We start from the raw sequence: 20,643 nt of genomic DNA on the forward strand, positions 1-20,643 counted from the left end.
GTCAGCTGCCTGGGCACGGGCTTTAGTAGAAGTTTCCCAGGATAAAAAGATGGGGACAAATACAAGAGTATTGTCCCAATTTGATGTCTCCTCTGCCACACCAGTGAAACCTGATGGCCTGCATGTGAGGGCAAAGGAGATATATGGTTACTGCAGAGCTGTCCTTGCAGCAGCCAGACCTATCCTGTGCTTGGCTCGATCACACCAGCTCAGCAAAAAAGAGGTTGAGGTGGTCCTGGGAACAGACAGATGCCTTGAGGGCAGAGATGCAGCCAAAGAAGCTGCCTCAGAGGGAGGAGGGAATGATCCTTGGTGTTAACATCAGCTTGGAGGCCAAACCTTGCTATTCAGAAACTTCTATAGACAATTTCTTACTTTCCTGATTTACTGATGCAGAAGAAGAGCCCCAAGCACTGCTGCAGAGCACTGCTTCAGAAGGGCCTGATAATGAAGATGAAACTCAAACCCAAATATTTCAGCTGAGGCTTTGTTTGACCTATACTATTAGCATAATAAAAACTAATTGTATGGACATTACACTTTTTTTTTCTACATTAAAAATGTAAATGCACTTTTTTTTTTTTTTTTAACATTAAACTTCCCTTACACACAAGAGAAGGAAATTCTAATCCACCCTCATAAATTACCTTCAATCTTCTCTCATGTGCAGCAGTGGGAAGTAATCACCCTGTTTTGCTATCCGGATATATCTTTAAAGATACTCATTAAAAGAAACGTACATCCAGCAGGTGAATAGAGATAACTGGTCATCAGTGATGATAGGCAAAAATACACAAATATCTGATCTGAAAAAAGGCCAAGTTGGAAGCCAGACACATACTGAACTATCCACTTTACTCGCTGTTTATTCAGCTCATGTCAGGATGATTCAACACATCTTTACACGTAACTCCCTATTCATACAGCATCTTGTAGTCACAAAACCAAACATTTTCCATTTCTTTTTCTAAACAAAGGATAGAACAGTAGAATGGGAACTTGCCATTCAACAGCGGAAACTATTCGTAAAGCTGGGATGCTGGGGACACTAGGAAGAAAAGGCTTTAATGAAACTGGCTGCTGTGCGTGCCAACTGTCAAGACTTAAATATTCTTCCAAAGAACACTGACTGAGGCTTTTTCTGTATTTACTCTTTACATCCCAGTTATTATAACTCTTTGGATGATGTGAAAGAACAAAATTCATGAGAAATGCTGTATTAGAAACAGGCAGGCTTTCCTCCCCTGCCGCAACTAGTCTGTAGCTGCAATCAATGACCCATTAACTTATTTTTGGTAACGTACAAAGCCAGCACCAAGACATTTGTGACTAATTATCAGCTAGGCACAGGAATTCACCACTAGAGCCTCAGCTGATCCAGATCCAAAGGAAATCCTTGGAATTTCTGAAATACAAGCATTATAGTTGTTGCCTGGTAAGAAGACAGTTTTCATACACAACAAAAAATATATTTATGCCTTTGGAGGCTTGTAACTCAGCCAGAGGCAGATATATTCCCCCAGGGCAGCATCACTGACATCTGGGTAAAAACGTAGTCCTGCTTTGAGTCACTACTCCGAAGCATGGAGGCAGCAGAGCTGCGACAGTTTTCCAGACTGACATTTAAGCCTGCGATCCTTTTTACTGCCTTTTGTTCGTTCTGAGATCCCACATTCTGTGGCAAAAAAAAGATGTGCTATACAAAACAGCTTTGCTCGCTACACAGCTTTCATTCATCCATTCCCAGAGCACAGTTTGTCCTGTGCTGTGGAGGAGGAAAGCGCTTGCGGGTTTGACTTTGGTGTCCACTGTGACACAGCTTCCCAGAACAAGCCTGGAGGCTCGCCCAGGTCCTGCTGCCGCTGCGTATGGCAAGGTCGGACCCCATCCCTTGGAGCACTAACAGCCGTGCCCTCACCAGCCAGTAGGCAATGCAGGATTTTACAACGTACCAGCATTTACAGGGATAGCTAAACGAGCAAAAGTCATGTCTGGGAGCATATCCAATGACTAGTCAAGAGGGCCTTCAGCATTATAGGAATCACACAAACACTCCACAGTTACCCTCTCTTGTGAGCCAAGACAAAAGTTTAACTTATTTCCCTGCCCTTGTAAACAGCTGACAGAAAGATGGGGAGCTGAGGCAAGCACATCACATTTTCCACTCTGTTATGGAAAAAGTAGAAGGTGACTATTTAATTAAAGATGGTACGATAATGCATACACTAGGCTACAGGAAGGTGGAAATTTTAATTCTGGCATTTCATACTTTTTAGGAGCTCGAATTTGCAACCTTAATAGCACTCTTAATTTTTTTTAAGTAATGTAATTCCTTTCAACTAATCAAAATGAGAAAAGAATGAAATATCCTTTCATGAGACACTGACAAGAATAATATTCACAGAGCAGAGTGGTGACCACTAACATATCAATGCTTATTATAACTGCCAGGCATCAGAATCTGGGAAAGTTTCTCCCTGTACCCTGCCTAATTAATAGCAATGAGCTATAACAGTAAGTGCTGCTGTGAGGTCTTGATTATAAGGAATAGGAAAACATGAGCTTCAAAGTGACCAGTGACTTCCTTGGAATTCCTCTTCACCATCTCATAACTCTGTCTATCCTCCCTCCATCTGAGGTTCTCAGTTGCAATCCTAAATGCAAAAAGATCCCCGAGGATGTGGAGAGACCCAGATGAACTGTCTGGGCAGTCTGGGGGCACTTGCCCCCGCCTCCCTCCACATCTCAGGGCAGCACATCCTTAATGAGGCCACCCATGATGGCACTAGGGCTCTCCCTGGAAGAAGCCCTTCCCCTGGCAATGATCTCATGGAGATCTTGAAGGAAAAAAGCCCCAGACTGCATTGTTTTCTAAGCAGAAGCATAGAAATCTCACAAACATTCCCTTTCGTAATTCCTCCCACCACTCTGAGAAGCCTTATAAGGGATGATACCTGGTCGATACTTGATTTCAGTTTTGAAAACCTAATTTTGTGCACCGACTCTGTGGCAGCTACCATTCCAATAGTTTTACCTCTGCTCCTGAGTAATTCTGTGTGTGCTGAACGAGCTCTGATAAGCAGACTTCATCACTGACTGGCATGGACTGAAAATGAAGTTTGAAGATCTCCTCACGAGTGGCTGCATCTGGCAATGGCACATAGATAATTCTGTCTATTCGTCCTGGTCTCAGCAAGGCCTGCAACGAAAGCACCAGAGGAAAAGTTATGGCACATGGCACATCACACCAAGAGAGTAAAAATGACAACTCAATTAAAAACAACAATGCTGCCATATAACCAAAAATTTCAGCAAAGCAGGAGTCTGCAGGATAATAACCAAGCTATGTGTGAGAGGGATTAATATCCTCCGTTAGAATGGATCAGTCATTGAAAAGACAGTAAGGCTACTCAGCTTGTGAAATACCAGCTTACGGAAAAAAGGAATCATAAAGAACCATAGTCATTTTCCTAAAATAATAATTTTAGGCTTGTTGCAAGGTGTGCTGGAATCTTAGGACTTGGCAGAAGGACAGGTGGCAATGGGCACATCCCAAGCTCAGATATTCAATTAAGACAACAAGAGGAGATAAAAAGGTTTTGAAGTGAAGCTTACATGCTGAATTCATGTTGCTCTATCCCAAACTATTAGAGTTGCACATGCTTACTGAAGAGCACTGTACTCTAGCAGGATTTTATGCAAAATAAAGTAACAACAGACAGAGGCCAGTGATGCTCAATTTCAAAAAGGGAGAGAAAAAAAACCCCATAGACTTGCAAAAGCACTACAGTTAATACATTTTAGTATCAGCTTTAAGCCATTGGAAATCTGGTTTCTCCTTCTCTTGTGCCACAAGACAACTGAAAATTCCACAGATTAATACAGTTAAAAGCTAAGGCCTCAACTTTGCAGTTTCATACACATATATTGGCCCTTGCACTTTGGTTTACCAGAGTTACTCAGATTATACATACAGTGGGAGGGCGACAGAGCAAATACTGGGCAGCAGTAACAAACATTAAGAGGGGACAATGGCCACAAAGAGTAGCGTGGAGGGCTCAGGCTGGATGGGGTGGAAATAAATTTGCAGAAGAGAAGTGCAGCCTCGATACAGGTCAGCAGCACGGCTGAAGAAACTCTGTCCTCAGGGAGTTTGAGGCTTGGCCAGACGAAGCCAAGCCCTCCCTGATGTGATGCTGGTGCTGGATAGTCCCATACTGCACAGCAGGGGGGTCCCAGGGCCTCTGGGAGCCCCCTCCAACCAGACCAGTGTGCCTGTCACTGTGCTTTCTGGACAGGGTCAAAAAGCAAACATTATCTACATATAAAACAATTATATCCGATATATAGGAGAAGCCAAGCTCTTAAATTTGTGAGAAGAGAGGAAGTTCATGTCCCTAATACTTCTAACAATCGCCAAGATTTTTGAAAACTGTCTACAATAAAAAAAGTAAACCCCATCCCAGTCTTTCTCATTTGACATTTGAAAAAACCCCAAACCTGTGCACAGCCAATACACATAAATAGTATTTAAACTATTTTCTAAAAACTGAACAATGTTTATATGATTCAGCATGCAACCTAAATTGTTTTTATGTTATGGTTCTCCCCTGGGCAGAGTAGTTTGAGTTCCAGATGACTAGAGATATTGCATGGCTGTCCTGGGCTGTCAGCCAATAAGTCTTTTCCCAGCCTGATCATGTCAGTGAAAGTCATGCTGAAAAAATAGTAGGAAAGAGCTTTCCTTCCTGCACAGCATTGATCAAGTTAACACCCTTCCTAAAGTTTCTTTAAAAAGACTGTTATGGTGCTTCAGAGTGGAAAAATGTATCCTGAATATTAAGAGATGTCTTGTTATTTTTAAAACAGAACATGAAAACGCTTAGCAGAAAGTGCACAGCACTGCAGTCGGTTGCATTGAGCTCTGTAAGGTTACAGCAAGCCTACACTAGGAAGATGAAAGGCCTGTATCCAGCCCGGTGCACTGTCCGTGGCAGTGCCCAGTGCTGGATCCCTACAAAAGACAGCAAGAAACAAGCCATCCACTGATACTTCCCCAGCAGACTGTGCTACTTTCCACAGCGCTCTACATTCCCCAAAGAACTCAACTCCCTAACGATAACTCAAGCAGTGTGCAATTCAGCGTCTAAATCATCTGTGTATCAGGATGTTGCCATTTTTTGCCAACACACTTGAAAGAAAAATTTGCATGTTTCAAGACTAGGCTTGGAGGGAGAGGAATTATACAGCAATTGTGTTCTGCATGCTCTTAAGGAAATGCCGATAGCTAATTCTATTATTTAGAAGAAACAACAAATGTTCACAGGAGTACAGTGGTGTGTCTCTTTTAAATTAAGGCAGGTTTAATCAGGACACCCAGATAATTAGAACATTTTCTAGAACCAGCTTAGCTTCACGCTGATGAATGACCGTGACTGGTGTGCAAGTGGGACAGGAAAAATGCTTGATGAAAACCACCCGGGAGCAAGCACTGCGCTGCGTTGCATGGGCTTTCAGTTCTGAGATACAGGCTTCTAACACGATGTCGGGGCACTCACGCTTGAAAGCACAACTGCAGATGTAAAAGAGTGAATGTATGTTTTATTTCTTTTTTTGCTCAGTTACTAAAAATTGTATTTCCTTCAGTTTGTCCCAAATGCTTTGTGTTTTATATATAGTCATAGTTGGAGGCCCAAGTTTTAAACACACTATCATTACTTTTTGCTACAATCAGGCCTAGGGAACCTATCCAAGATGGCCAGATGTGCTGGGAACCGTACAAGAAAAGCACAAGTCAGCCTCTGCAGCGCCTGCTGCTTAAACAGACACAGACAAAAAGGAGAGGAGAGAAAATAATCTGTAACCTCACTTGGGAGAGGAGTCAAATTCCCTCTAGCCCCTGGAGAGAAAAGGAGATTGAACTGAGAGCTGCTCTTCCCTAGGCCTCCTGTCTGCCCAGCTGGATGGGAAATGGTGTGACCCTGGGTGCAGCTCCACTGCTCCTCACTCTGCTGTCACCACCCTTGTCCCTTTGGCAAAAGCTGCCAGCCCCTCCCCTCTATGCTCCTGAGGAACTAAACACAGAGGGAGATGTTGAGGAAGGCGCCTGCCTTGACCCATCCTGCGTTACTGGAAGGCAGATTCCCAGCTAGAGGCCACAAGTGGGCTGCAGAGCTGCCCTGCTGCCTCCTGATCTGAAAGCAATTGTCAAGCAACAGCACGTCAAGGCTATTCTGGTTTGCAGGACATCACGTTGCCCTCTCAGGCTTTTGGTCTCCATATACTTTTCCTTTATGGAAAATGACTGAGAACTCAGAACAGAGCTGCACACAGAGATTGGCAAGAAGAGAATAAGATATCCCTCTTGCTAGTTTTGCACACTGAAGTTCCTTCTGGAGGAAAATAAGCTCTTCCTGGGCTTAGAGAAGCCTATCGTGCCATTTAATAGGGACACCTGCAGAAGTGCCAGCTTTAACACCGAGGCCCAGGTCATGCTTACTTCTGCTGCTGGCAGCAGTGCCAAGTTTGATGGATGATGGCACCACCTTTTTCCTCAGCGCTGCTTTTCTTACAGACCTGGAAGCTCTTTCTCTTCTCAGTGGGGTGTTGTGTGATGCAGGCTTCCCCACGGAAAGGGTTTTGGAGGTGGTTGCTCCAAGCACACCATGACTTTCACAGGTCATTCCAGAAGATGGAGCTTCAGTCTTGCAATTTGCACTTCGAAAATCAAGAGGAGAGTGATGAGGACACCCAGGTCACCAGGTCCAGACCAGCTCCACTGCCCATGGGGTGTATTGGGATGCAGCGTTGACCCATTGGTGAGGTGGAAGGTGAAGCTGCCTGGAACTGATCCTTGCTGTGAGCCAGAGAAGGAGGAATTCAGCAGAAGGCGGCAGTGACTTGGCTGTGCAGGAGCAGAGGCAGATGGGGGAGGGTGAAGAGTTGAAGCAGGGCTGCAGGTTCAGGCAGATATGAGCTGCCGGGAGTACAAAATTAACTGCTCGCGGCTGGGAGATGCAAAATTGATTTGAGGCTGGGAGCACACAGAAGGTGGGAAGTTGATGGGGCCAAAATTAATTGATGTGTGCGCAGAGCTACATAATTCACTGATGTTGAGATGTTATGAGGGTTGCATAATTTATGTAGGCCAGGAAGGGCACAAAATTAACTAATTGGGGTTTTGGTAGAAACCAGAATACTTCATACCATTAAGCAATTCCTTTGCAAGTTTATGTAATTTTTTTGTCATTACCACAACAGTTACAGAAAGGGTCTGAGTGCACATGTAGTGAAAGGTTACTAGTGGTACAGAGGTGCAATATTCTTCAGGGGAGCGCTAAGAAAGTGAGATAATCATCACGTAATATCATCATATAATATCATCAATAGCAAAAACACATTAATTAAGAAGAAACTGCTCCCCTTTTGAAAAGAAATGCTTAAATTCTTTGGTAATTAAAATAGAGTATTACTTCAAAATATATCACTGGAAAAGGTAGCTAGATCAAAAATGTGTACTTTGTGTGCAATTATGAAGATAATTATTTCAGGAAAGAAACCTTGAATAGGTAAAGCCAGGAATATATTTGTGGTTCCTGTTAAGAATGGACAAGAATTAACCTTAGGGCTTTGCTAATTTTCCTCCTCCTCTTTTCCTTATTCTTTTTTTTTAAAGCATCCCTCTTTAGTTAGCTTTTCCAAAGAACTAAATTGTCAAACAATGCAGAATTCTAACACTGAGAGAAGCATGCCCAGCTGATGAGCTTTCTGTGGGATAGGAAAAATACCTTTCCTACCGACATACTTTTACAGCCATGCCTAACTCACCAAAACCATGCTGAATCAGACCTTCTAACAGACCAACATACAGAAAGGGTGCAGGAGGGTAACCTGACATTAGGAAAAAATCAATAGAATTAAAAAATATGGTGCCAAACTGACAAAAGTTTCCTTAGCAAAACGTAAGCCACGTAGTAAATGGCATACTGAGGTGTGTAAGAGAAAGCAAGTAGGTTCAGTAGCTAGTGAAGCTCATCTGGAGAATCAATGCTACTCCATAGTCTGCTGCAATGGACCTCCACAAGTAGGAACAGATTTTTAGACTAAATTTAAGACATTTCCTGTCAAGAAAATACATTTATTTTAATGCAGAACCTAAAAAATGGAACTAAAAGTTGAATCCTGCTTTTGGAGTCCCTTGGGATTAGACCACAGATGAAAATGAGAGGACTGGAAAGAACAAAACAATCTCTTTCTTTTGTAACTAAATCCTTCCAACTTCAACTAAGAGTTGCTATTCATGAGCCCTGGTTGTGGTCTCCACTTACACGGGCTTCCAAATATAAGAGGTACTCTGTATCTTGTAACCTTATTGGGTAATGCCATTTTTTTTAACTTTCATCATTACAGTATTTGAACGTATCTACAGCATTTCAGTCATATTTTTCCTACAGTCTGTGCAAGCAGTAACTCTTTGTGAGATCCTTTCAGCAGTTTTGCCCATATATCAGGACAGATACATTGCACGTGTGGAAAGAATTAAGATAAAAAAGATAGGCTGAGGAAGTGAATTTGTTAGCAATGATGAAAAGGCCTTCTGCTATCACATTTATCTCTTGCAGGAGTGAAGTCAGCTCCCATAAAGGTGCTTCTCCTACTCTTTTGAGGTTCACCTCAGTGCCTGATATTTTTGTTCTCACTCTGTGCCAGAGCAGGTCACACTCCCAGTGCAAGAGACCAGGAAGCACTTGGCATTTTAGGATCTTTGAAAGCATTAAGTACAGGAAGCTCATCCATCCTGTTTGCTAGACAGGCTACTGTAGGCTTTCTGCAATCATGGATTTATTACCAAAATTAGAAGGTGCTGAGGAGAAAAGACACATTAGAGTGTCGCTATTAAGGACTTGAAAACCACAGCCCAGTAGAAAGCTAAATTTTGTTGTTCCACAAGGCTTTTATTCCCCCTCCATCTGGCATGAGCTGCTTCAGGAGGCAACCTCAAATTCCTCTGGTTTAGGTGACACACTTACTTGCTGTGTCACAAGGCTGGAGTCTTGTAATTACAGGCTCCTGAGTCAAGTGATACGTTTCTTGCCAAGAGCCCCTTTCTCCGCACTCTTCCTCCTCCCCACCTTCTTCCTTCTGTGCCAATGTCTGTCACCACCGTCAGCACATGCCAACATCTCTAACCAGTTCCCCTCTTTGATGACTTGTTTGCTGGTCACCACCCTTGTACTTCTCCCAAGATCCGTGCAGATTACTCTCTGCTGTCATTACACAACATCTACAATTCCTTTCAGGGTGGAGCAGTTTGCTTCTTTAACCTAGAATAGATCCACTACTTCAAAAACTGCATTTTATTAGATATTAGTGGAAACGAGCTCCTACAAAATGTTGCAGTCTCCTATTGTCAGTCCCTAAGCAAAGACTTCACCTTCCACATGGATTTCTAAAAATCAGGCTGCACAACCTGTCCATCACGACAGTCTTGCTCAAGACCTGGAGCATTGTGCAAGCTGACAAGAAAAGACACGATAGGTTTGACAGCAGGTGTTCAGGAAGAATGCACACTATCAAGGGGCAGTGAGCACAGCGGGAACATTTTACTCAGGCATTAACCACAAGTACTAATTAAAGGCAGAGAACAAACACATGGTTTGATACGCCAATAAACAGTAAACTAACTTCAACAGGGAGAGAGTTTATATCATCTGAGTCCAAACCTAGATGAAGCAACACAGAGTGTTAACCATCTGAAAAATAAGAATGCAATGTGCCCTTCACTGCTGAGCAGCCAAATGTCCCTGCTTGTGTAGGATTCATCTACTCTGTTTGCTTATCCTCCAGGCCTACCACCATTAGTTAATCCTCCTTCAAGCACTGATTTTTGCTCGTTCCAGTTCATCTCATCAAAAGAGGGAAACTTTCTGTGCAATTCAATGTATCTTTCAGAATTGCTCCCTTTGCTGGCGACCAACAGGAACTAACACTTTCAGGTATCACTACACATCAGTGTCTTAATTACCGCAACAAAACATGGTTTATCCTATAGTTGCAGTATGCAGAGAAATAACAAATTCATGTTCCCTTATGAAATGGGAAAAGAACTGCAACAGGTATGAGTGTTAACTACATAAGTTATAAATAGGCAGCGTTTAAACTCCCTCAAGAAAGCAAAACTTTCCAAAGTTCATGTGAAAACACACTGAGCCTCCAGAAGGCCGAAGTGTTCCGAGCTGCTTTGATTTGATTTTCTTTCCCTGACATCTGCTGTCAGGCAAGAATGAGGTCCCACTTTGGGCTGAGTCCCTAACCACCACCACCACCACCACCACCATGATGCAGTGCCTCCCACACAGCCAGCTTGTGTGCCCCAGCACCCAGCAGTGCTTGCCTGCAGTCTGGCCTCCTCGCCTCACTGCCAACCCATGGGATTTTGGGCTGCTCTGGCCTGGAAGTAGCTGAGCCTCTGCCTCCCTTGGGGATATGGCACCAAGCATGGAGCACCAGTGACTATTCAGCTGCCTTATCTTGCCTATCCAGCACAGGGAAGAAGCTGCTGTGCCCTCCTTCCTCCTAAGCTCCCTTCCCACGGCCCCTCCTGCACCACGGGATGCACTCCTGTGACAGACAGCAGCCATGGTTCCATGTGGCAAAGGGGTGGCAGAGAAAAGGGATGAGTGGTAGGGTTATCACCTCTCCACCATCTAAAGGAACTGCTTGTGGACACAGGAGGAGAAAAAACTCTGCAAAAAGCCAGGCTTGTATTTCCAAACCAGTAGGCATCAAAATAAACTCATCTTTTTAACCAGAGTAACATCAGTGTCCCAACTGCTTTACATCACAGTCCTGCCACTGAGTTTGATTAATAATAGCTAATTCAAGGGGAATCATGGAGAAAGAAAACTTGAGGAGACTTGTTTCGTTGCAGCAATGAGACCGTGTAAACACAACTGTGAGGAACAATGTGCTCCTTGGCCCATGCAGACAATACCAAAGCACGTTTTCATGTGATTTTGTTCAGATGGGATTAAAATATCTCAAGAAACTGAGTTTCAATCACTTCTCTTGGCAGGAACATCTGCAGGCAGATACTCTGCAGCTGCAGAACCAGTATCTCCATGCTTTTTTCCCCCCTGATATTTCCAACACTTAAACTGGTCAGTTGGCAAAAATTACTCCAGTGCTTGCTGGGAGCCAAACTTTGCCCGGGCCTCTGTCTATAAAAGTCTAAACCTGTCAGTAACACAGCACATTTTCAATGCAGTAAAAGCAGTGCAAATCCAAGCAATCTTACTGATAAAATTCCAAATATTCCAGTTTGGCACCACAGAAACTCAGCTCCAACCAAACCTCTTATGTGGAGACATGGAGGCACTGACAAGGAACCAGGCTCTGCTCCCCCTTGCTTTGTGAACATGGTCCCAGAAAAAACTGAAGCAACTTACAGCAGAGTCTCCACCATCTGCCCATACTTCCAGGACACTCAATGACGTGTTTGCAAGCCACAAACTGGGTAAAGGACAGAGCCCAACCTTTCTTCCTCTGCTTGTTGAGGCTGCGGCGGTCTCGGCTCGGGGCTGCGGCGCTGGCTCCCTTTTCGAGGGGCCTTTCGGACACAGAATTCTGTTCTTTCCCCATGTCCAGTGTGAGCAGTTCCAGCGCAGTGGCGTGCGGACAGAGGATGTCCCAGTTTCTGGCTGGTTTTCCCTCAGTGTTAGGAAGGAGCAGGAGCCATCTAGTCCTTTGCCACTTGCTGGGTCTCCCAGCGCAGTTTTGGTGTTCCATCTTCTGGAACTCCCCCCCTTCTTCTCCTCTAAATGCGATGCTGCTCTCCCTCCCCCACTTGTAACAAAATGATTTTTAGTAAGGTTAAAATTAACTGAAGGCAAAAAAAACCATAAAAATCTATCATCAGCTAATAAACAACCCAACACACCCTCTTCAGTGCGTGTTTACATAAGAGAGTCCTCCGTGCTCCTGCCGAAGAGGTGCAAAACCTCAGGAATGTCAGTTCTTTTTTTATTTGCCCTCTTTTTGGGGGTGGGGGGTTAATAAAAGAACCCCTTTAGAAAAGATAACAATTACATGTAATGGAACCTGGAACCAGACTGTTTTGGCAATTAATCACCCAGGAGCCGTTGCAATCCTGCAGGCTGTTTCTGACAGATTTTGAGAGCTTTACAGGAATCACTGGGATGAGATGTGCCTGGGCTGGCTTCTGACAGGGACCGATCGTGTACAAAGTGGATTGTTGGTTTTGGGGCGGTTTTTTTTAGTCTGTGTATTCATACACACACATACATAAACACACACGGAACCATGTGCACCCGTAGATACATTTCTACAGGAGTATTTCTTTACATACATACAACAACTGCAGAACTCATTTATTAGCCCAGAGGCAAAAAAGAGAAAGAGGAAAAAAAAAGGAAAGAAAGAAAGAAAAAAAAAAGCTTTTTCTTCCTCTCAGCAAAGTAGAGCTATCCATCACTTAACAGAGATACTTCCTGTTTTCAAGCAGTTGGGAAGGCATGACTTCCAACCCAAATACTTGGCTTGGCAAACTATTCCTGTGTTGACAGATGCTTTTATAACCACTTCATTCCACCTGAAGTTTCAGTATAAAAGGAGGTGGTTTTTATTGGCTTTTTTTTTTTTCTTTTCCGAGGGAGGAGAAAGGGAAAGCAGAAAGGAGAGGAAAGAGAAGGAAAAGGAAGGAAAATACCACAATTATAACAGCTGGATGACAGAGGTTAGCATAGCTCTGACAGATGTTACCATGTAACCTCAAAATGACATGCTAGAGAAAAAAAAACACCACCAAACCTGTTCCTTGTAGGAAAGAGAATTTTGAACTCCTGCCAAAATATTACAGTTCTCCTCAGAAGCTTTTGAACGCTGTAACAACGATCCATCATATAATACCATATTTTCCATACATAACTATGCCTTTATATTACTATTGTTCTGACTGATTAGATTACCAGCCCAGGATGAGATTCTTCTCAGAGAAACCACTTAACCTCAAATGACAAGAATCCATAGCAGGGCAGCTCCATCAGGACCTGCCTTGTAACAACTTTTCATCTTCTATGTTCTGTTTTCATAGGATTCATTAACAGGCATGCTCTAAACACTTCCCGAGACTCAATACTTCAGTGTGTGACAAACAGCAGTAAAAATGTGCTGCACAGAGGAAGATGGATTTGCAAAACTGCACGATCCACTATCTATACTCTTTTGTCATATCAGTTTCTGTATGGCTTACACCTGGTTACTTCAGTGCCTACCCTAACACAAAAACCTTGATGACTTTACCTGGCTTGTGACCAAACTTTACAGACCTGTCTAACTAACTGCAGATAAACACGGTGTAAAAGAAATGTTCACAGAACAAACCAGGTATGTGAAATGAGCTGCTTCTAAAGAAAGGAGAGATCAGCAGAGAGGTAAGCAGCATCAAGGAAACAAGAAACAGTTTCAAAAGGAAATCAATGACTTTCTGTTGTTACAGCCAACACTGCGGCAGGAAAAAAATAGCTTCTGGTTTTCATTATTTGAAAGATCTTATTTTACTACCATGGCTCTGGAAGACCATTTGAAGCAATGAAGTAGATCCTGGTCACAATGACTGTAAGCTAAAGGAAAAGTCATTCAACTGAGAGAATAAAGTCACAGTACAAGAAATATCACTTATTTGGACTTGGAAACCAAGGTGATCTCGCCCTTTTAAAGTTTGTCTTTAGGCCTATATTCCAAAAAGACAGGGAGGGAAACAAACAAATCCTGGTTTAAACCCCTCTCTTTGGGAGGTGCAGCCCTCCTGCCCCTCTGGAACTAAAACATACTGGGTACAATGCAGATGCCAATACCACTTGAGACCAGCTAAGGTATCCTGGATGTCTTCCTGGCTTCTCCCTGCCAAGGGGATAGCTGGTGGCCAGGCGGGAGCCTGCTGAGCAGAACAAATAGCACAGGATGCCTCAGTTCATGCCACCAAATCCCAACCATGCTTTTAATATAAGAACAACTAGAAGACATGCTATAGGCTGTAACTCACTAATTGGCAGTCCAGATGCCTAGATACCAGTGAAGCCCTCTCCCCTTTTCAAAATATGCACTCTTAATCAATTTTTTAGTTACAGATTGAGGAGAAAAAAAGAAAGGGATAAGCATATAAGTAGAAAAGAGGCCTCTAACCAGCATCTGCAAAGTGGTGCTCATATAATGAAGCACTGCTTGATGCATGACATGTAGCAGCAGACACAAAACATGAGCTTTTAAGTATGGCCACACAGTTAAGGAGCCTTTCTGGGGCCAGATGAGCATATCAGGGAAGAAGACATTGTCCAAACAGCCAAATGTAGTCACCGAGGATGCCACCAGGCTAACAGTGCAGGTGACACGCTTCCAGAAATGGAGAAAGTGCAGGGAATACTGAAGAGCTGCACATGCTTGACTATAAAATCCCAGCTAGCTACATGCCAGCATACTAATACAGTCAAGACACCGGCTAATTAAGAACAGCAGTGCACCAGCTGGGTCAGAAGCCAAGATACTCTGCTTGAAGAAAAGGCCCCAGCAGACATGCCTTCTCTTATTATTGCAAGCAGACAATCACTGACTTCCTCCACCCGGATGCAGGAAGACAACCTGGTGGTTTTCTCCCTCATACTAGCAGAAACCACTCTGTGTGTTGATCTTAGAAACTTGTGGGTGGTGCTGAGTTTACATAAATTATAGTGCTTACTGCAGCTGCCAGTTGCAAGTGACAGATAGGGCTTGGACTCTGGGATTAAAGTATGTACTTTCTAGTCATTAGGCCTGGAGCGGTGCTGATAAAAAGCTAAAATCATTTTACAGGTCTGCCAAGAGTTTATGGCCCCTAACAGACATGAAATACTAGATGAAAACCTTTCATGCCCAACTCACCCAACTCACACTGCCAAGAGTTCCTTCCAATAAGAGAGGGAGACTATGCTGATCGTTGTTCATCTGGCTTTCTCCTTGACTGTCCCTCACTTTCTGAAGTCACCCATAATGTTCCCATCTCTAAGCACTTTTCAGTGGAAGAATTATTTTGGTCAGCCCCTTTTACACATTCTACAGTCAGCCTGAGGGCATTACTGCCATGGCAGAGTGGGGGCATCCCTGCCATGGCAGACAGTCTGGCATCAGATCTGGCTTCATTCTTACCACACATCCTAGATATTTCCATCTTCATTTCTGGGTAATTTAGGAGATTAAGTCTTGTTCAACTCCCTGTCGATTCTCAGTATTTGTTATAAATTCATTCCATTTAATACCTACTATTTCCCCAAGGCATTTACTTTCAAAAGCTTTCAGACGTCTGTCTGTACCTTTGGTGGATTTCCAGCTTTCACATCCAGCTGTTAAGGTGGAAACAAATTTCAGTGGAAGACTCATAGATAGGTTTTAAATTGTGGATTATCAACACCTAAATCTTCTTTATGCTGCTAACTGCAGCTGCTGTCTGATTGATGTATTACACTATTTCTTTCTGGACATTCTGTTTGTTCACATCCTACTGCCACGCAATGCGAAGACACCTGTTTTGCATGTAGCTTGCTTTTGTATCACATTATCAGAGTCGAAAATTACTGTGGTTCTCATTGTGTTTATTTGGGTTTTAACTTACCTTTTTTTTCTTTTCTTGTTTTTAGTGGGGTTTTTTTTCCCCTTTCTTTTGTACATGACTGTTGGTCTGTTGGATCTAGGTTAACTGGAAAAAAACCTAGCTGTGGTTTCTGCTAAGTAACATAACACATGTTCTACCTGAGTCAACTTTCTCTCTCCCACTTAAACAAACAGTGGCTCCAAATAGCAGAGATACAAGGTTGCACCTCTGCTTGATACCACTGTCTGCATAAAGGAGTATTTATCCTGTCAATGCGTACCTCAATCAAGTAAGCTGCACCTTGATCTAAAGCCTTGATGAGACACTCCTCTTAACATACCTTGTCATTTCAAGATGTTACAGACTCAATCCTGAGGGACCCGGTCAGATGTTATCTTTAAATCTATGGGCATAATCTAGGTTATAAAACACTGGGGGAGGTGTTTCAAATGAGTTTTGTTGAGTTACAGTGGAGATTAAATCTGATAGGCACATCACCTTCTATTCTACTGAACTTCAACTGATCCCTTTATTCTGCCTGAAACAGCACAGGAAAAGACACTTCTATCAAAACAAAAAAAGCACAGCACCACACTAATCACTATAGTAGTTCAGGCCATCTTTAATTTCTCCTTTACACTTTTTCTACTGACTCCATACTTTAAAAGCTTAGTTACTTTGAGCAACAGCTTTTTTCATTTTCTGAGGCTGTACTCATTTATAGCCTTCCCTGTTTTATGCTTCTGTATCAAGTCCTTCCCTTCATACTGTGACCTTTATGATGCTATCTACTTACAGATCATTTATTTGCTGACTTTAATAGATTATTGCACTGCTCAACTGTTTACTATTACCACTGCTTATTTTCTTCCGTTTTTGTTACAAATATTTGGGTTTTTTCCCTTAGTAGGCTTCCTGAAGCATATAAACTTACGCTGGTAAGGTGTTTTCCTATCACCTTGTTAACACCTCTTTATGCTTCTTTGATAAGGTTATCAATGTATCTCCTTTTTTATGCTGCATTTACTTGTGGTATAATTCATAGAAATCACAGTTTTCCCCCTGAAAGGATATGTTTGAACAGTTAACTCACACAATCTTAGTAACTTTTACACATATAACTTGACTATGGATTTATTAATACTTGAATGTCTGGAAAGCTGCATTTATTGTGCCAGCTGTGAGCTCTTGGGCAGAAAGGACCAAAACAAGACACACTGAGCTCCTGAGGTAAATTTGTTCTTCTGACAGCCGTTTATGTTAAGTGTTGTGGAATCACAGAATGGTCAAGGTTGAAAGGGACCTAAAAGGTCACCTAGTTCCAACCCCTCTCCACAGGCAGGGACACCTTCCACTAGATCAGGTTGCTCAGAGCTCCATCCAACCTGGCCCAAAAGTTTTACTATTCTTCAGTTTACAGGTGTTCAAATAGGACAAACCTACTCTCCTTATGGAATGCAAATTTTGGAAACCTTAAGCAATTTCAGACCATAAATATCTATATTATTGCCATACCTGAGCTGTACATTTTCTCAGCTAACATAGTGAGAAGCCATTGCAGTTCCATCCTGTTGCCAGTGTCACAGAATCCTACTCTTCAGCACTGGGGAACTGTAATGTATTTGCCAAGCAAAAAAAAATACCTTATTGCATTATCATTTAAAAGATGCATTGAGTTTTTCGTACCAAACTTCACTGGTGAGTTGTTGTTCATTTGCAAAGTGGAAACAGGAAACATCTTCGGTGTTCATAGCTAAGATCTTCCCAGAACTTAGTGGTGTTTGATTCTGAAAGCTTATTAAGTGACTTGCTTGGGAGTCACCCTGAACTACTACATTTATCTTGGGCTCTAATCACTGTAGTCAATTTAATATAACCATTTGATTACTCTGTCTTTCTGTAGTAAAGCTCTCAAGGTGTCATGTAGGCATGCAATGTATCATTTGAAACAGACAATAGCACAGTTCAGGATACAGTTTAGGAATAAAGTGCCCAGAGCTTGATGTTACCAACAGCCAAAGTGGCTTGTAAGGAGACACCTATCTTTATTTCCTATTCATCTGGATTTCCTGAAGCATTTGCCAATTGCAGAAACTGTATTGAGACATTTTCAACTTAAATTACTCTAATTTATTTCACAGGGACACCAGCACTCAAAGTTGCCCTCTAGTGAAGAGAAAATACAAATGGTTGCCCTTTGAATATGGACAACTCAAGCTCTAGAGTTAGGATTTATCAAAGGAACCTAGGGGGAAAAACCAAATCAAACCAAAGCAACAAAAAAACCCCCAACAAACCTACTTCACATTAGTAGCTACAACATTCCTAACACTAAAGAGCTTCAGAACTACTGAAATTTCCTCCCATATATTCTTTAGCTTTCAAAATTATCCTCATTCATTCTTTAAGTTTCTGAATCCATCAAGCTATCCTTTGGCTGAAGGTCAGAGTATGCAGGATCAAACCAAGAATTTTATTTTACTCAAGCTGCTCTGACGGAACAATCAGAGTTTTAGATTCTTTCTGGGGATGCAAAGATATAATCTTTTGGTACCAATAACTTATGCATACAGAAATTTGTCTATGGGAAGTCTGTGCCAGGATATTTAACTCTTCTCATGATGAGCACCAGAATCAAAATGATCACAGAAGCTGGGAGAATGGGCTGGGTGTTTCCTGAAGGCTTGCACATACCCCCAAAATGCAGATGGGGCATCCCATCACCAGCTCAGCCTGTGCAAAGGTACTCTGGGAAAACACTACATTAAAGCGAATGCACCCTCAAAACAAGTTCCCTCCATGAACTGAAAGGGAAAACAGAGGAGTTAAACAGAAGGTTAAAGCCCCTTCTTGGACACTAAGTGACCACATTTTGTATTTCTCACACACCAGATACCATCAGGAGGGAAGTGTGTTGGTCCAAATTAAGTTTCTGACATAGACCACAGTGTAGTCACAAGATGCCACTCACCCATGAGGAACTCCATCTAAATGGGATGGGGCCCTGCTGTACTGTACTCAGGACATGCACAAAACGTGATGGGGACCCAAAGAAACAAAGAAGAAAGGAGAAAAAGAAACTCTATGAGTGTTTCCAAAACCTAAGGCCATGGTCATGATACCTGAAGTTGTGAACCTGACAGAAGTGGGATTCCCAAAGAAAAACAGGGTCACAACTGAAAAATAGTGAAATACCATTCTGGGAGGCCTCCCTATTCTTGACATAGGCTTGATACCTGAAGATAGACCAGGCTAACATGAAACTGCTGACAGTTATTTCTCTCAAATGAAGGAAAGGGTTTCTTTTCTTTGTCCTCATTTTCAAAGGACTGGATCTTCCTTCTGAATTTTCAAAAGCCTGGCTCTGCTGAACTTGGGCTAGCTATGACACCATTTTACTGTAGGCTTCCAGGCAGCATCTTTTACACTGAATGGCAGAAGCTCTGCTTCTTGAAACTTTACAACTAAAAAACATACTAAAAAGATTTCTGGAGAGAAGGTTCCTATATATCTATAAATATATATATATATATGCACAGCACATGGTGATGTTTCACAGCAGTTACTCTTTTATTCGTTATCTGCACTTCTTCCATTTCTTCTGTGCAGAAAACAGGCATGGAATTTCTTTCCGTGCTTTTCAACTGGAATTACTAACAAGATTTCTTGGTGCTGTAATTTCTGTCACAAAAGGTGCTGACAAAGAATCAGAATTCATTTTGAAACACAAAAACGAAGATAATGAAAATATAAGCTGAAATAAACTGTTCCCTGGACAGAGTTGGGGATTACGACTGTAAGATGCAACTACAACTTCTCATCTGCTCAAGGTAAGTTAAAATTCAATCGTTGATGCATAACTCAAATCTCCCTTTGCAAACACACTTGGTTTAGCATCTTCTTTTTGAGGCTGATGTTTTTAAGAAGTCTTGTATAACAGAGAACACTGTTTCAAAAGTCAGAAACCTTCAGTTCTTAAACTGTAACTACAAACCCACCAGTATTCAAAAGAAAGTGAATCAAAAAACTGCCACACTAGAATAACCTGCACAGACGGGTGTTGAGATCTCCACTGGAGAGCTCTCTCAGCAGCACGAACAGTCTTCAGCAACAACAGTACTCAAAATCTCTGCACACTTTCTATTAATTTCTGGTACACCTGCATCTAGACCAACACAAGTGTTTCATAACTCATGGGGCTTCAGGATTCCTGGAAGACTTACTAGCCAATGTGACAGCCTTCAGCCCTTCTGAGAGCACAAACATCCAGACTCAAAATTTGGGAGGGGTGCAGGGGTGGAAATGAATCTGAGAAATAACACTGCTTTTTTATCCCACGCGGCACATGCTTCCAGAAAAATCCTCGAAGTGCACACAATGCAGAGCCTGCTCCTGTTACACAGTACTTTACATTTTATTTCCTTACATCTCTGCAGTCCTAAGATGGACAAAAGCCTGTTCAGCTACAGCTATGCACAACTGCAGGGCTTTGCCGGGTGAGCAATCCCGGTCCTGGCCCTCCACCTGCGAGTCACGTTAACCAGAGAGAAGATGACTTTTATCTGCAGAAGTTCAGGGAGCGCTGAAGTGTCCTGTCGAGGACCAGGCTTCCCTGTTTATAAACTGCTTGGATTTCATCAGGAGGCATCCATTTCCTTCCTCCTGCCCAAGAGGTGCTCTTCTCAGTTCTGTTTCCATAAACCTGCTCAGCCAGGCTCAATGGAGAAAACCAATGTCCCTGCCTTCCCTACCTGTACCAGTGTGACATAAAAGTGACTGGAGGAGGAGAGAAAAGATGAACGGTACATCCCTCCCAAGCCTCTGGGAGGGACAGGAAATCTAATACAAAAGCCTGCACCTGGGAAAGCAGTAAAAGGTACCGTGCTCTAAATGTGATGCAGCCACTTGAGCCTTTTAATTCTATTTCTTAACAGTACATTCCAAGCAGTGGGAAGGGTAGTAAAATAATTATGATACTCTGCACCACAGGAGGTGCATAGAAC

General features: G+C 42.6%; 1 protein-coding gene across 1 annotated transcript in view; it reads right to left on the reverse strand.

Annotated features, from left to right (window-relative positions):
• Positions 1–20,643, reverse strand: part of SPATA5 (spermatogenesis associated 5) — a gene marked incomplete at its 5' end in the record, with an annotated part of 169,283 nt that overhangs the window by 13,047 nt on the left and 135,593 nt on the right. The window contains 2 exon segments of the mRNA XM_010014719.1: positions 1,539–1,675; positions 3,035–3,199. Of these exon segments, the coding sequence (XP_010013021.1) occupies positions 1,539–1,675; positions 3,035–3,199 (302 nt within the window).

The sequence above is a fragment of the Nestor notabilis genome, unplaced genomic scaffold (genome assembly GCF_000696875.1).
Source record: "Nestor notabilis isolate BGI_N333 unplaced genomic scaffold, ASM69687v1 scaffold11125, whole genome shotgun sequence".
NCBI lineage: Eukaryota > Metazoa > Chordata > Aves > Psittaciformes > Psittacidae > Nestor > Nestor notabilis.